General features: G+C 39.3%; 1 protein-coding gene across 1 annotated transcript in view; it reads left to right on the top strand.

Annotated features, from left to right (window-relative positions):
* Positions 1-7,477, top strand: part of LOC101346433 (C-type lectin domain family 4 member A-like) — a 43,291-nt gene extending 35,814 nt beyond the window's left edge. Inside the window, exons 5-7 of the mRNA XM_023741478.1 lie at positions 3,514-3,665; positions 4,392-4,507; positions 5,840-7,477. Coding sequence (XP_023597246.1) covers positions 3,514-3,665; positions 4,392-4,507; positions 5,840-5,981 — 410 coding nt within the window. The 3' untranslated portion in view covers positions 5,982-7,477. The remainder of the gene's footprint in view (positions 1-3,513; positions 3,666-4,391; positions 4,508-5,839) is intronic.
* The last annotated feature ends 7,521 nt before the right edge of the window (positions 7,478-14,998 follow it).

Genomic DNA, 14,998 nt, shown 5'->3' with positions numbered 1-14,998 from the left:
GCCTTGACTTCCTCTCCATATGAAAAATCTATGTCTATATTTTTAAGTCCCTCTTTTTTGTTTTAATGTTGTCATCTTTTACATATTGACATCTGTTTCCCTATTTTCAGTGTTTTAGCTTTGGTTTATTTTTGTGACTTCCCTATCTGGGTTGATATCTGGTTGCTCTGTCCTGGGTTCTAGTCTTGGACCGTTATCTGATGTTACTGATTTTCTAACTGGAGGACTCCCTTTAGTATTTTTTGTAATTTTTGTTTGGTTTTTGCAAATTCCCTAAACTTCTGTTTATTTGGAAATGCCCTAATTTTGCCATCATATTTGAGAGTCAATTCTTGGCTGGTAGTTTTTTTCCTTCAGGGCTTTATATATGTCATCCCGTTGCCTTCTTGCCTGCATGGTTTCTGCTGAGTAGTCCAAGCTTATTGACTCTCCTTTGTAGATGACTTTTTGTTTATCCATAGCCACTCTTAAAATTCTCTCTTTATCTTTGGTTTTGGCAAGTTTGATTATAATACGTTATGGTGACTTTCTTTTGGGATCTACCTTATGTGAGGTTCGATGAGCATCTTGGATAGATATTTTGTCATCTTTCATGATATCAGGGAAGTTTTCTGCCAACAAATCTTCAAGAATTCTCTGTGTATTTTCTGTTATCCCCCCATTCTGGTACTCCAGTCACTCATAGGTTATTCCTGTTGATAGAGTCCCACATAATTCTTAGGGTTTCTCCATTTTTTTAAATCCTTTTATCTGTTTTTTTCTCAAATAAGTTGGTGTCAAGTGCTTTATCTTCAATCTCACTAATTCGGACTTCCATTGCCTCAATTCTTCTATGACTTTCTGTCTAATTCTGACATTTTATTGTTAATCTTCTGGATTTCTGATTGCTGTCTCTCTATGGATTCTTGCAGCCTGTTAAATCTGTCATTATGCTCTTCTCTAATCTTTTTAATTTCCTGTATTGCGTGTTCTGCTTTTTGCTTAATTTCCTTCCTCATTTCTTGAATAGTTCTGTATATTAATCTTTTGTATTCTACCTCTGGTAATTCCAAGAAATTTTCCTCCTCTAGAAAATTTCTAGATTCTTTATTTTGTGAGCTTGCTGAAGTCATCATGGATTGCCTCTTTATGTGATTTGATATAGACTGTTGTCTCCGAGCCATCAGTAAGTTATTATATTTATTTATTTTATGTTTGATTACTGTGTCCTAGCTTCTTGTTTTGTTTTGATATGCCCAAATAAGCTGCTCGTATGAGCTAGTTTGATTATTGGCACCTTTGAGGCTCTAATGTCCTGTCACCAGGTGGTTAGGTCTGTTACTAGGTATGTGAGCTCTGGAGTCCACCCACTCCTCCTGTATGGATTCAGCTCAGGTGCCCAGATAGATAGCCACCAAGTGTGTGGTGTAGGCTCTCACCTACAGTCCTAGACAGGCATGGGTGATTGGTGTAGTCACAGGCATCTGGCTGCAGCAGGGGGACACACTCTGAGGAAGGCAGGGGGCTGACAGCTGCCCCCGTGTCCAGAAGGAAGGCGTGTCCCTGTTTCCTACAGCACGCAGGTGGGTAGGTTTTGCAGCTGGACTATGAGCACCTAAAGCTGTTGGCTGTAAGGACTGGAGGATACCTCTTATTCATGTGCCCCTCTTGAAGGTGGCTAGGTGGTGTGGGTGGAGCCACTAGTCCTCAGGTCCCTGATGTGGATAGGTGAAGACCCTGCTTAATGGGCAGAGCAGTGGAAAAATGTCAAGAATCTGCAACTTCACAGCTGAAACAGTGGAAGTTAGAGTTCCGGTATATCCCCTGTTGTACTGTGGTAATGAGGGGCTACACTGTTGAGATGGGCCCACACAAGTCTATGCAGGGGGAAAGCTACTCAAAGTCTGTGGATCCCTTATGCCTGTGTGTAGGCAAAGGAGCTGTGCCTATCCTGGGTTCCTGGCTTAGGGGAGCCAGCAGTCTATTTTTTCCCCTGTTTGTTAATTTGTTCACTCTCCAAGGCAGGGAGAATGGCTCCGGGTGTGTGACTGGTCTTTCTTCTGGCCCAGGGGACTCGGCAATTGCTGAAGCCGAGTTCAGAGTGAGAAGTGGGGAGGTAAATGGGAGAGAGGTTTTTCCCCAAGGGGGGGTGTTTTTGATCTGCGCGGTAAGCTGTACACAAGTACTTATCTTTTGTGGAGGGCAGCTTCTCACTGGTTCTGCGCGGCCTTGTAGACTCTGGTGTGGTTCTCTCCCAGTGCCGAAAACACACCTCCTGAGCTCAGCTGCCTGCCTGCCTCACCGCTCACCCTTGAGCTGAGCAGGCCTGAAGGGCTCAGGCTCCTGCCAGGTCAGGTCTGGCAACTCCTCGCTGCTTCTGAACTATCTCCCTCCCCCTGCCACTCAGTCTGCCTTTGATGTTCAGGGCTCCCAGATTGCCATATATAATTGAATCGCTTGTTTTTTTGGGTCTTTGTTGTAAGATGGTCCACCAGAAGCGTCTGACTACTCCACCATCTTGGCCCCGCCTCCTGACTCTAAATCTTTTTAAACAGTCTTTTTTAGCTGACTTTTTCTGATACCACTCTGACAGGGATAAAGGGACTCCACCTTGTTGCTGCCAGATAGAGGAAGACTTTCAGGTTCCCTACTCAGCCTGTGTTGATACCTGAAGAGTGAGGGATCCTTGTTAGTGCTGGGTGGAAGTGGGAGTTCTGCTCTCCATGTGTTCTCCACAGATACTCATGGAGGGTGTTCTCTTTACCACTGGGCATGGCAAAAGTCCTGACTCTTCACTAGGCCTTCTTTGACACCAACGCAGTGAGAAGCTGGAGGTGTGCCTCATTACTGCCAGGTTGGAGTGGAAGTCCAGGCTCCCTACATGATCTCTACTGACATCGCAGGGTGGGGAGGTCTCCTAACGGAGTATGGAATTAAAAGTCCCACTCCCTACTTGACCTTCTCTGAGACCACCCTGGTGGAGGTGTGGTGGCACCTTATTACAACCTTGCAAGGGTGGAAGTCTGTCTACACATTTATTCTTTGATTGAATGGAGGCTACAGATTTCCACACCCCCTCATCCCCCCATGGTCTTTGGTGCTAATAAACTGATTATTGTCTAAAAGTTTTATGTCTTGCTAGGCTGCCCCTTTCCTGGTTCTTTGAATAAAGTAAGAAGGCTTTTGTTGGGCCCCCATTTTTTGGTCTGCTCCTGTTGATGTTTCTGGATCACCACATCTTCAATTCCAAGTCTGGGATTATGGGGCAAAGAGAAACCCTGGGAACTCACTACTGTGTCATTCTGTGGGTCCCAAGGTCCCTAGCAAGTCTGCCATCTTTTAGAGTCTCCTTATGTTTGTTTTATATTTAATGTCAAGGATGTTTAGTTGTATTTAGTGAGAGGAATAGGGAAAAGTATGTCTACTCCATCTTCCCAAAAGCAGAAGTCTCCTTTGTAATTTATTTTAATACTATGAACACTTTAAAAATTACTTCATTTACATTGCACTTGTATGTCCCTCTTCCCAATACAGGGAAAAGTTGGGGCTGCTGCCCAGAGAATTGGATGATATCTAATACCAGCTGCTACTTTATTTCTTCTGAAGCAAAAACTTGGACTGAGAGTAAGAAGAACTGCACTGGGATGCAAGCTCTTCTGCTGGTGATCAACGCCAAGGAGGAGCAGGTACTTTCTAATAGACCATGAAGCAGAAGCCCTGCCTGCAGTTTGTTCATCTCTGTTGGCTGAGAAGAGGTCTTATTATTCTGGGATGTTGTTGCTGTGGGAGAAAGCTTTTAGGAAAGTAAACAGGAGAGTCTCCTAAGCCTTTACATTCTATACCTTCTTCCCGCATTAACAAAATCTCCCACCTACTAAAAAAAAAAATTGATGCATTTAAAATATAACATGTGGGAGCTGATTGGAAGGATGAGAAAATTTCAGTCTGACATATCAGCTTGTTCTTTCAACATGTAAATGTTTTATACATCATTCACTGCTTAACAAAGAAGGACTATTAAGTGGAATAGAGAAATAAAGGTGAATCTTGAGAATCACAATCAACAATCAGAAATGAAGTTAAAGCAACTCTGAAGTTATGAAAGAAAAAATTATTAAATTTGTGAACTTTGTCTCATGCACAACTTTGAAGAATACCGTTTCTTAGATAAGAAAAGAAGGGAAGTGGGTATGAGATTAGAATTCAGTCTGATCATGGTTAGAACTCTCATGCATTTGTAAGTGATGTATTTGATCCTGCCCTGCTTAGCCCAGAAGTTCTGTGATCACGATCAGGGGCCATGTGGCTTTCCCTGGTTCCTGTTCCTTTCTTCTCTTTTCTGTAAGACCATAAAGAACTCAGTACAACCTAAGTACTCTACTATCTTTGAGTCCTTTCTTTTCGTCTCTCAGCTATTAATAATCCAGAAGCTGAATAGAAATTCTGCTTACTATGTGGGGCTGTCAGACCCAGAAGGGATGCACCAGTGGCAACGGGTAGATCAGTCACCATACAACAGAAGTGTCACGTGAGTATAGCATTCAGTAAAAGAATCCTGAATCCTGAGCCATACTGGGCCATTCCAGCTCTCAGCTACTAAACAACAACAACAACAAAAACTACTTTATTCTTTTTAAGCCTATGTTTATTTGACACTGAAACTTGTGCTTTTAACCACATTTATATCCTTAAATAAAAGGAAAAAAAATCCATGTTATTTAAGATCATAATTAATGAATAAGGTTAAATATTTGTCCTAAAGCAAAAATACTAAATTGTGATAATCTTATTATAACTCCTATTTTTATAGTTTTTAAAGAACTTTAATATACTTCAGAATGCATTATTACCACCTTTGATCCTCATACAATTGCGTGAAATACATGTGGATAGTACTCAATCCTCGTTTTTTGGATAGGAAACCTGAGATTCAGGGAAATTACGTTACTTGCCCAAGGTAACAGGGAGTGAGTAGCAGATCCAGACATCTTAACTAGTTCTCCAGACTTCAAAAGCAGTGCATAAAGAACAAACTGTATTGATACTTGTGAGCAGGGGGAAATCTTTTCATCATTTAAGGAAGCCCTAGGGGATTGGCGGAGCCCTAGATGGGTGGTGGTTAAGAACATGGCTGCTAACCAAAAGGTCAGCAGTATGAATCCACCAGCCACTCTTTAGAAACTGTCTGGGGCAGTTCTACTCTGTGCTATAGGATCGCTATGAGTTGGAATTGACTCAGTGGCAATGGGTTTGGTTTTGGTTTTCATGGGACTGGTAGTCCCATGGGAACAGGAGAGACAGATGAACAAGTAGACGAGAGCCTCTGGGATAGCTGATGGGAGGATATTTAATGTGTCCTGAGTTGCTTAAGGTGGCAGAATACCAGGTTCGTGGGCACAATTTTCAAGGGAAATGTCAGAGAGACAGACAGAGGAGAAGCTGCTTAAACTTGAGGGTTTTACAAAAGAAGGCAACATCTTCTATTAAACCCATTGTCTTATGAGGAATCACACTTAATATTTATCTGTAATTTTAACCATTTCTTCAAGATTCTACTTATGTGTGTAATTATTTAATAATGTGCATTAAATTGACTTTTCCTACATCCTGTATCGTGCCAGTACTTAATGTAGAAAAGCGATGCATGAATTTTTTATCTAAGCTTGACAGATTGAAAGACAAATGTCATTGTTTTCCAGTAGAAAACAATATTTACCAGACAAGTGAATAAAGGCATTTTAAATGTAGGATTGGATGTATCTGACCTGAACTTCACACTCTTCAACCCCAGCTCCCTCAGTCTCTAAGCCATTCAAAGCATAGTTTGAAGATACAGCCTCATCTTTTTTCTCTCTTTCAGATTCTGGCATCCTTATGAACCCAGTAATTATAAAGAGCATTGTGTTTTCATAAATTTTCGCCAAGGAAACTGGGGCTGGAATGATGCCTCTTGTGATGTACCTCAAAAGTCAATTTGCAAGATGATGAAGATCTACTTATGAATGTAACATTCTCTGTGAACATGTGGTGGATTGACGTCTACCATGAAAGGAATAGCTAATTTTCTCTTTTTGTTCATGTATAAGTAAATCTTGTGTAAGGGATGTCCATAGAATTTTTCAGTAGGCTGTCACCTATTCCATTTATGATAGAATCAGTTCACACATTCATTCATCCATAAAATATACATTTATTGAGCATTTTCCATGGAGGGAGCATGAGCTTCCTTTCCTAATTTCTGTCTGACTACTAACAGATTAGATACTGATGTCATTAGGTACTGATATAACTTGATGTGGTTCCTCCTCTTGACTTGCTTTCTCTTTTTACGGACTGGTCAAAAGCAAAAAAATTCCAGTCATTACTTTTAATTTCTCTCACACAGATTTATTGCTTTTAACTAAAAGCATATTATGTAACAGTAGGCATACAATACACATCAGTTTAAGGTACGTTCCAGCTTTGACCCAGCAGACTGTTTGGGCTTCTTAACATTCTGTATTCAGTCTTGGCATTTAACATCAGGTGCAGACAAAGGGAAATTAGAGATTGAACATTAGAGATTTAGAATTAGAGAGCTAGAGGTCACTGCTGATGAGCTGATCTATAGGATTACATTTTTCCGATATTCTGGTAATTCTTTTCTTTGGTTCATTGTTATAGTTTACGTGCATGGATTCCTACTCAAAATGGCCCTTGGTTTGTTTTTGTTCCCCTTCTTACTAAAGTTCTTACTCATCATTTTCTTTCTCCTAAAATATGAAATATATGTACAATAAAGCCTATAATTCATTGCCTTAGTCCAGTGATGATGACTAAGATAAAGCTGGTCTCATCCACAGCTATACTTGTATGCCTATATACAGTTCCTAATATGACCTCCCGAGATTATGCCCTGATCATCTTGATGCAACTGAGTCTTTCATTTGACACTTTCCCCCTAAGTATATTGGATGATAGTTATTTTTATAGAGGTCTGATCTTACCCATTATTTGTAGAATTTACCAGTGTAACTCTCAGAGAGCAACTTACACAACATTTCTGGGGGAATTTCACTTTATTTTAACTGAAATTTTCTCACTATTATTTCAATAACGTGGATGTCAGAGATGGGCAAAAAGTGTCATTTTTCTAAATATCTTTGACTGACAGAAGATGTGCTTGAACTGGAGTGCATTGGAGAATGGTGATATCAGTCAGTGCTAGCTCCTTGCTTCCCTCTACCTTGCATTTAATGAATGCATTTCAAAGCCTCTATTTTTAATTTCTCCTCCAGCATTATGTCAAAATTGTGTGTAACAGATTTTATGTAAGATTTGTGTTATAGAGTGAGATTAAAGTGATGAACCATCAAACTGAGCCGTGATCAATGAACAGAATTGTGAGAAATAATAAAATTATTGTTTTTTTAAGTCACAAAGTTTTGGAGCATGTATGTATTGTTTTCTAAAGGAGCCCTAGTGGTGCAATGGATAAGAGGTCAGCAGTTTGAACCCACCAGCCGCTGTGCGGGAGAAAGATGTGGCAGTCTACTTCTGTAAAGATTACAGCCTGGGAAACCCTGGGGGGCAGTTCTACTCTGCTGTATAGGGCCGCCATGAGTCAGAATCTACTCAGTGGCACCTAACAACAACAACGCCAACACCAACATTGATTTCTAGGGCTGCTGTAACAAAGTACCAAAAGCTGGGTGGTTTAAAATAATAGAAACTTATTCTCTCACAGTTATGGAAGCTAAAGCCCAAAATCAAGATGCCAGCAGGGCCACGCTGTCTCTGAAGGCCTTAGGGAAGAATCCTTCCTTGCCTCTTCCTAGCTTCTGGGGCTGGAAATTCTTGGTGTTCCTTGGCTTGCAGCTACATCCCTGCAATCTCTGTCTCTGTCTTCATATGGTTGTCTTCCCTGTGTATCTGTCTTCTGTGTTATCTCTTCTTATAAAAACACCAATCATATTGGATTTAGGGCTCACCCTAGACCGGTATGAACTCATTTTAACTAATTACATCTTAAAGGACTTTATTTGCAAATAAGACCATATTCACAGGTACTGGGAATTAGGACTTAAAGATATCTTTTTGGGGGACACAATGCAACCCACAACAGGGTGGTTTATTAATCAACAATATATAACTGAGACATCTTTTGAACATTTATTCTGCAAAATGATGAAGCATATTTAATCACATTGCTGTTTCTAAAAAGATTAATAATTTTTAAAGTGAGAGCAAATTAATTTTTATCGTTAGTGAATAAAATGTTAGATTAATTAAAGTGTTTGTTTTTAATATAACTTAATCTGTATTGTTATGTAGTGGGCATATTACATTAGATCATACATATGTAATTGTTAAATAAATAAATGGTCAATATTAGGTGTGCACATATTAATTTTTCTTTTTTTTTTTTAACTGTTATGGATGTGCAACCCCCGAGTGATTTGAGACCTCTATTTTAGAAGAAGAAGGAGACCTGGTGGCATAGTGGTTAAGAGCTCAGCTGCTAATCAAAAGGTCGGCAGTTCGAATCCACCAGGCGCTCCTTGGAAACTCTGTGGGGCAGTTCTCCTCAGTCCTGTAGGGTTGCTGAGTTGCAATCAGCTCTACAGGTTTGAGTTTTTTGTTTTATTCTGGAAGGTCCCTGGGTAGCGTGAACGGTTTGCACTAGGCTACTAACCTAAAGGTTGGTAGTTTAAACTCACACAGTGGTGTCAGGGACGAACGGTCTGACAATCTGCTTCTGTGAAGATTATAGCCAAGAAAACCCTATAGAACAGTTCTACTCTGTAGCACATCGAGTCTCCGTGAGTCAGAGTCGACTCAACAGGAATGGACTTGTTTTTGGTATTCTAGAAGATAGGTCTTGAAATGCTTAATTAAAGTTTAGGTAAACGTTCCCTTTAAGGTAAAAGAAAAAAAAAAAGACAAGACAAGTTACATACGTTGTTAGGAATGAAACACTACCCAGTCCTACACCATCCTCACGTCTTTGCTATGTTTGAGTCCATTGTTGCAGCCACTGTGTCAATCTATCTCATTGAGGGTCTTCTTTTTTGCTGACCCTCTGCTTTAACAAGCATGATGGCCTTCTTTAGGGACTGGTCCCTCCTGATAACATGTCCAAAGTACCTTAAGTCTCACCGTCCTTGCTTCTAAGGAGCATTCTGGCTGTACTTCTTCCAAGACGGATTTGTTCCTTCTTCTGGCAGTCCATGGTATACTCAATATTTGTTGCCAACACCATAATTCAAAGATGTTAATTCTTCTTAGATCTTCCTTATTCATTGTTGAGTTTTCGCATACATATGAGGTGATTGAAAATACCATGGCTTGGGTCAGGTGCATCTAAGTCCTCAAAATGTCATCTTTGCATATTAATACTTTAAAGAGGTCTTTTGTAGCAAATTTTCCCAGTGCAATACATTGTTTGATTTCTTGACTGCTGCTTCCATGGGCGTTGATTGTGGATTCAAGTAAAATGAAATTCTTGACAACTTCAATCTTTTCTCCACTTATTAGGATGTTGCTTATTAGTCCAGTTATGAGGATTTTTGTTTTCTTTACACTGAGGTGTAATTCATACTGAGGGCTGTAGCATTTGATCTTTATCAGTAAGTGCTTCAAGTCCTCTTCACTTTCAGCAAGAAAGGTTGTGTCATCTGCATATTGCAGGTTGTTAATGAGTCTTCCTCCAATCCTGATGCCACATTCTTCTTCATATAGTCCAGCTTCTCGGATTATTTACTCAGCATAGAGATTGAACAAGTATAGTGAAAGATACCCTTATGCACATCTTTCCTGATTTTAAACCAGGCAGTCTCCCCTTGTTCAGTTCAAATGACTGCCTCTTGGTCTATGTCCAGGTTCCTCATGAGCACAATTAAGTGTTCTAAATTCCCATACTTCACAACGTTATCCATAATCTATTATGAAGTTGGATGCTTTTGCATAGTCAATTAAGCACAAGTAAACATCTTTCTGGTGTTTTCTGCTTTCAGCCAATGTCCATCTGACATCAGCAATGAAATCCCTCTTTCCACATCCTCTTCTGAATCTGGCTTGAATGGCTGGTAGTTCCCTGTTGATGTACTGCTACAACCGCTTTTGAAAGATCTTCAGCAAAATTTTACTTGTGTGTGATATTAATGATATTGTTCTATAATTTTTGCATTCTGTTGGATCACCTTTCTTTGGAATGGGCACAAATATGGATCTCTTCCAGTTGGATGGCCAGGTAGCTGTCATCCGAATTTCTTGGTATAGACAAGTGAGCACCTCTAGTGTTGCATCTGTTTGTTGAAACATCTCAATTGGTATTCTGTCATTCCTGGAGCCCTGTTTTTCACCAATGCCTTTAGCACAGCTTGGATTTCTTCCTTCAGTGCCATCGATTGTTGATCATTTGCTACCTCCTGTAATGTTTGAACATCGACCAGTTCTTTTTGGTACATTGACTCTATGTATTCCTTCCACTTTCTTTTAATGTTTTCTGCATTATTCAATATTTTGCAGCTCGAGGCTTGAATTTTTTCTTCAGTTCTTTTAGCTTGAGAAATGCCGAGCCTATGTTTCCCTTTTAGTTTTCTAACTCCAGGTCTTTGCACATTTCATTATAATACTTTACTTTGACTTCTCAAGCCACCCTTTGAAATCTTCTGTTCAGCTTTTCTATTACATTATGTCTGCAGTTTGCTTTAGCTACTCTGTTCAAGAGCAAGCTTCAGAGTCTCTTCTGACATCCATTTTAATTTTTTCTTTCTTTCCTATCTTTTTAATGACCTTTTGTTTTCTTCATGTATGATGTTCTTGACATCATCCCACAACTCATCTGATCTTCAGTCATTAGTGTTCAATGGGTCAAATCTATTCTTGAGATGGTCTCTAAATTCAGGTGGTATATACTCAAGGCTGTGTTTTGGTTCTTGTGAACTTGTTTTAATTTTCTTCAGCTTAAACTTGAACTTGCATGTGAGCAGTTGATGGTCTGTTCTGCAGTTGGCTCCTGGCCTTGTTCTGACTGATGATATTGAGCTTCTCCTTCATCTCTTTCCACAGATAGAGTCGATTTGATTCCCGTGTATTCCATCTGGCAAGGTCCACATGTATAGTCACCATTTAAGTTGTTAAAATAAGGTATTTGTAATGAAAAAGTCTTTGGTCTTGCAAAATTCTATCATGCGATCTCTGGTGTTGTTTCTATCATCAAGGCCATATTTTCCAACTACCAGTCCTTCTTCTTTGATTCCAACTTTTGCATTCCAAACACTGTTAATTATAAATACATTTTGATTGCATGTTTGATCAATTTCAGAATGCGGAAGGTGGTAAAAATCTTCAATTTCTTTATTTTTGGCCTCAGTGGTAGGTGCGTAAATTTGAATAATAGTTGTATTAGCTGGTCTTCATTGTAGGTGTGTGGATATTATCTGTCATGGATTGAATTATGTCCCCCCAAAAATGTGTGTATCAATTTGGCTGGGCCATGATTCCCAGCTTTGTGTGGTTGTCCTCCATTTTGTGATTGTAATTTTATGTTAAAGAGGATTAGAGTGGGATTGTAACACCCTTACAAAGGTTACATCCCTGATCCAATGTAAAGGGAGTTTCCCTGGGCCTGCACCAGGCCTGCACCACCTTTTATCTTACAAAAGATAAAAGGAAAGGGAAGCAAGCAGGGAGTTGGGGACCTCATACCACCAAGACAGCAGTGCTGGGAGCAGAGCGCGTCCTTTGGACCCGGGGTCCCTGCATGAAGAAGCTCCTAGTCTGGGGGAAGATTGATGAGAAGGTTGACAGAGAGAGAAATCCTTTTCCTTGAGCTGCTGCCCTGAATTTGGACTTCTAGCCTACTAGACTGTGAGAAAATAAATTTCTGTTTATTAAAGCCATCCACTTGTGGTATTTCTGTTATAGCAGCGCTAGATGACTAAGACATTATCCTATCACTGACAGCATCGTACTTGAGGATGGATCTTGAAATGTTCTTTTTGATGATGAATGTGCCACCATTCCTCTTAAATTTGTCATTCCCAGCCTAGTGGACCATGTAATTGTCCAATTCAAAATGGCTGATACCAGTCCGTTTCAACTTACTGATACCTAGGATATTGATCTTTATGGTTCCATTTCATTTTGACAACTTCCAGTTTTCCTAGATTTGTACTTCGTACATTCCATATTCTGATGATTAATGGATGTTTGCAGCTGTTTCTTCTCATTCTGAGTCATGCCACATCAGCAAATGAAGGTTCTGAAAGCTTGACTCAGATCTAAGTCATTAAGGTCAACTCTACTTTGAGTAGGCAGCTCTTCCCTAGTCATATTTTCAGGGCATTCCAACCTGAGGGTCTCATCTTCCAGCACTATATCAGACAATGTTATGCTGCTATTCATAAGGTTTTCACTGGCCAATTTTTTTAGAAGTAGACTGCAAAGTCCTTCTTCCTAATCTGTCTTAGTCTCGAAGCTTTGCTGAAACCTGTCTACCATGGGTGACTCTGCTGGTATTTGAGATACTGGTGGCATAGTTTCCAGCATCACAGCAACAAGCAAGCCACCATAGTACGACAAACTGACATGATTGGTGGATGTCATGTATAGAATTATTTAAAGAAAGTATGTTCACATATTGCTTCATTGGACCCTATGAAATGAAATATATCTTAGAATTCTAAGCTCTATATTTATCTTTATAGGTGCTATTAAAAGCAAATAACACCCATTAGGATGGCTATTGTCAGAAAAGGAAAATACCAAGTCTTTAAGAGGATATGGAAAATTGCAACCTTCTTCCATTGTTGAGAATGTAAAATAATGCAACCTTTGTGGAAAACAGTTTGATGGTTCCTCAAAAAGTTATACATAGAATTACCATATAACCCAGGAATTCCACTCGTAGGTATATACCCAAAAGAATTGAAAGAAGGGACTTAAACAGATATTTGTACACTGATGTTCATTGTATCATTATTCGTAATAGCCAAAAGGTAGAAACATCCATCCATCAACAGATATATGGATAAATAAAATGTGTTATATCCGTACAGTGGAATAATATTCAGCCATAAAGAGAAATGAAGGTCTGATACATACTACAATATGGATGAACCTTGAAACACTGTGTTGAGTAAAATATGTCAGACACAAATGGAAAAATATTGTATGATCCCATTTATATGAAATATCTAGAATGGGCAAATGCATAGAGACCAAAGTTTATTAGTGTTTGCTGGGGGATGGGGGCAGGAATGGGTGTTATTAAGGGATACTTAGTTTCTGTTTAGGGTGATGAAAAACATTTGGAAATCAATAGTGATGATGGTTGCACAACATGGTAATTAATATAATTTATGTCACTGAATTAAAAATGCTAGTAAATGGAGAAGGAGGCAGACAACTCCATGGAGTGTCCGGTACAAGGGGAAATACTTTTGCTCACTGGGATTAAACTGACCAACCTTGATGATTTTTCAGAAGGTGGGAATCTGCTGATACCTGACAACACTTCAGGGCTCTTTTGATATTGATTTTATTTAGATGATTTTAATATTGAAGTATGGATTAATAGTTCCATCTTTGCCAACATAGAAATCATCAGTGGTGCAAAAACAAAACGATACATAACAAAAAAACCCAAAATAACCAAAGCCATTGCTGTCGAGTTGATTCTGACTCATAATGACCCTACAGGACAGAGTAGACCTGCCCATAAGGTTTCCAAGGCTATAAATCTTTATGGAAGCAATCTGCCACTTCTTTCTTCCACAGAGCAGCTAGTGGGTTCAAACTGCTGACGTTTTGGTTAACAGCCTAGCACTTAACCACTGTGCCACCAGGACTCTATAACAATGGTGCACACCTTGTGAAAGATGAACTCAGAGGAACAATTCAGAAAAGGAGGGTGAAAATGGTTGCACAACTCAATATAATCAATGCCATTAAACTGTACTTGTGGAAATTTTTGAATTGGTGTATGTTTTGCTGTGTATATTCTCAACAACAAGAAATAAAATTTAGAAAAAAAAAGATGAATGCAATGACTCAAGGACAGATGAAATAATGTAACACAATTTCCATTGTATTCAACCAGATGTTTAGCATAGGGGTTTGATTAAATCAATCATAGTATGTGCACATGATGAAATGTTCTGCAAAATAGTAAAATTGTTGCAAATGGAATTTTGTAATGAAGAATCACTGTTCAGGACTGTGGTGTATATTGCTGGTCTATTCAGTCTTTGTTCCTTAGAAAAAAAATCTTCAATGTTGTTAGAGAGTCACTTTTCTTCAATTACCCCAGGTGATTTGGGATGCTGACCTCACATTTAGCTCTGTAGGTTGTCGTTATCGTCAAGTCAGCTTGACTGACTTACGGCAATCCCGTGTGTGCAGAATAGAACTTCTCCATAAGGTTTTCAAGGCTGTGCGTTTTTGGAAGCAGATCACCAGATCTGTCTTTCAAGGCACTTGTGGGTGGGTTTGAACTGCAAACCTTTCTCTGTAGTCAAGTGCTTAACCATTTGAGCAACCCAGGACCCCAATTAATTCAAGGCAGTAAAAACAATCACCTCCCCTAGTAGTTGATTTAGGAATAGGCATTAATTGCAAATCATCCAATGAATTTTTTTCTCCCTTCTTGTTCTCATCGGGATCTATGAGTGAATCTCTTCCAATGAACATGGACACAAAGAAACTTGTAGTCCTGCTTGCTACTGATGGTCATTCTATGATCCTGAGGGGAACCAACCTTAGGATGACATGAACACCATGATGAGCAGAGTAGAGCCCTGGAAAGAACCTCATGTTTAAGGGTATCATTGAGCCACTGGTTCAACTATCTTTGAAGCCCACTGTACTCTGAATTTTTAATTGTAAGAACTAATATATTTTCTAATTATTTAAGTGTGTTTGAATTGACTGATCCAAGGAAGTATATTATTTTTATTGCACAAACTTTATTAAGATATAATTTATGTACAGTACAATTCTCACATTTTCACAGTAAGGTTCAATGATTTTAACA

The sequence above is a fragment of the Trichechus manatus genome, unplaced genomic scaffold, assembly GCF_000243295.1.
Source record: "Trichechus manatus latirostris isolate Lorelei unplaced genomic scaffold, TriManLat1.0 scaffold00182, whole genome shotgun sequence".
In the NCBI taxonomy this organism is placed as follows: Eukaryota; Metazoa; Chordata; class Mammalia; order Sirenia; family Trichechidae; genus Trichechus; species Trichechus manatus.
The sequence above is the reverse complement of the archived record's forward strand: the minus strand, read 5'-3'. Positions and strand labels throughout refer to the sequence as shown.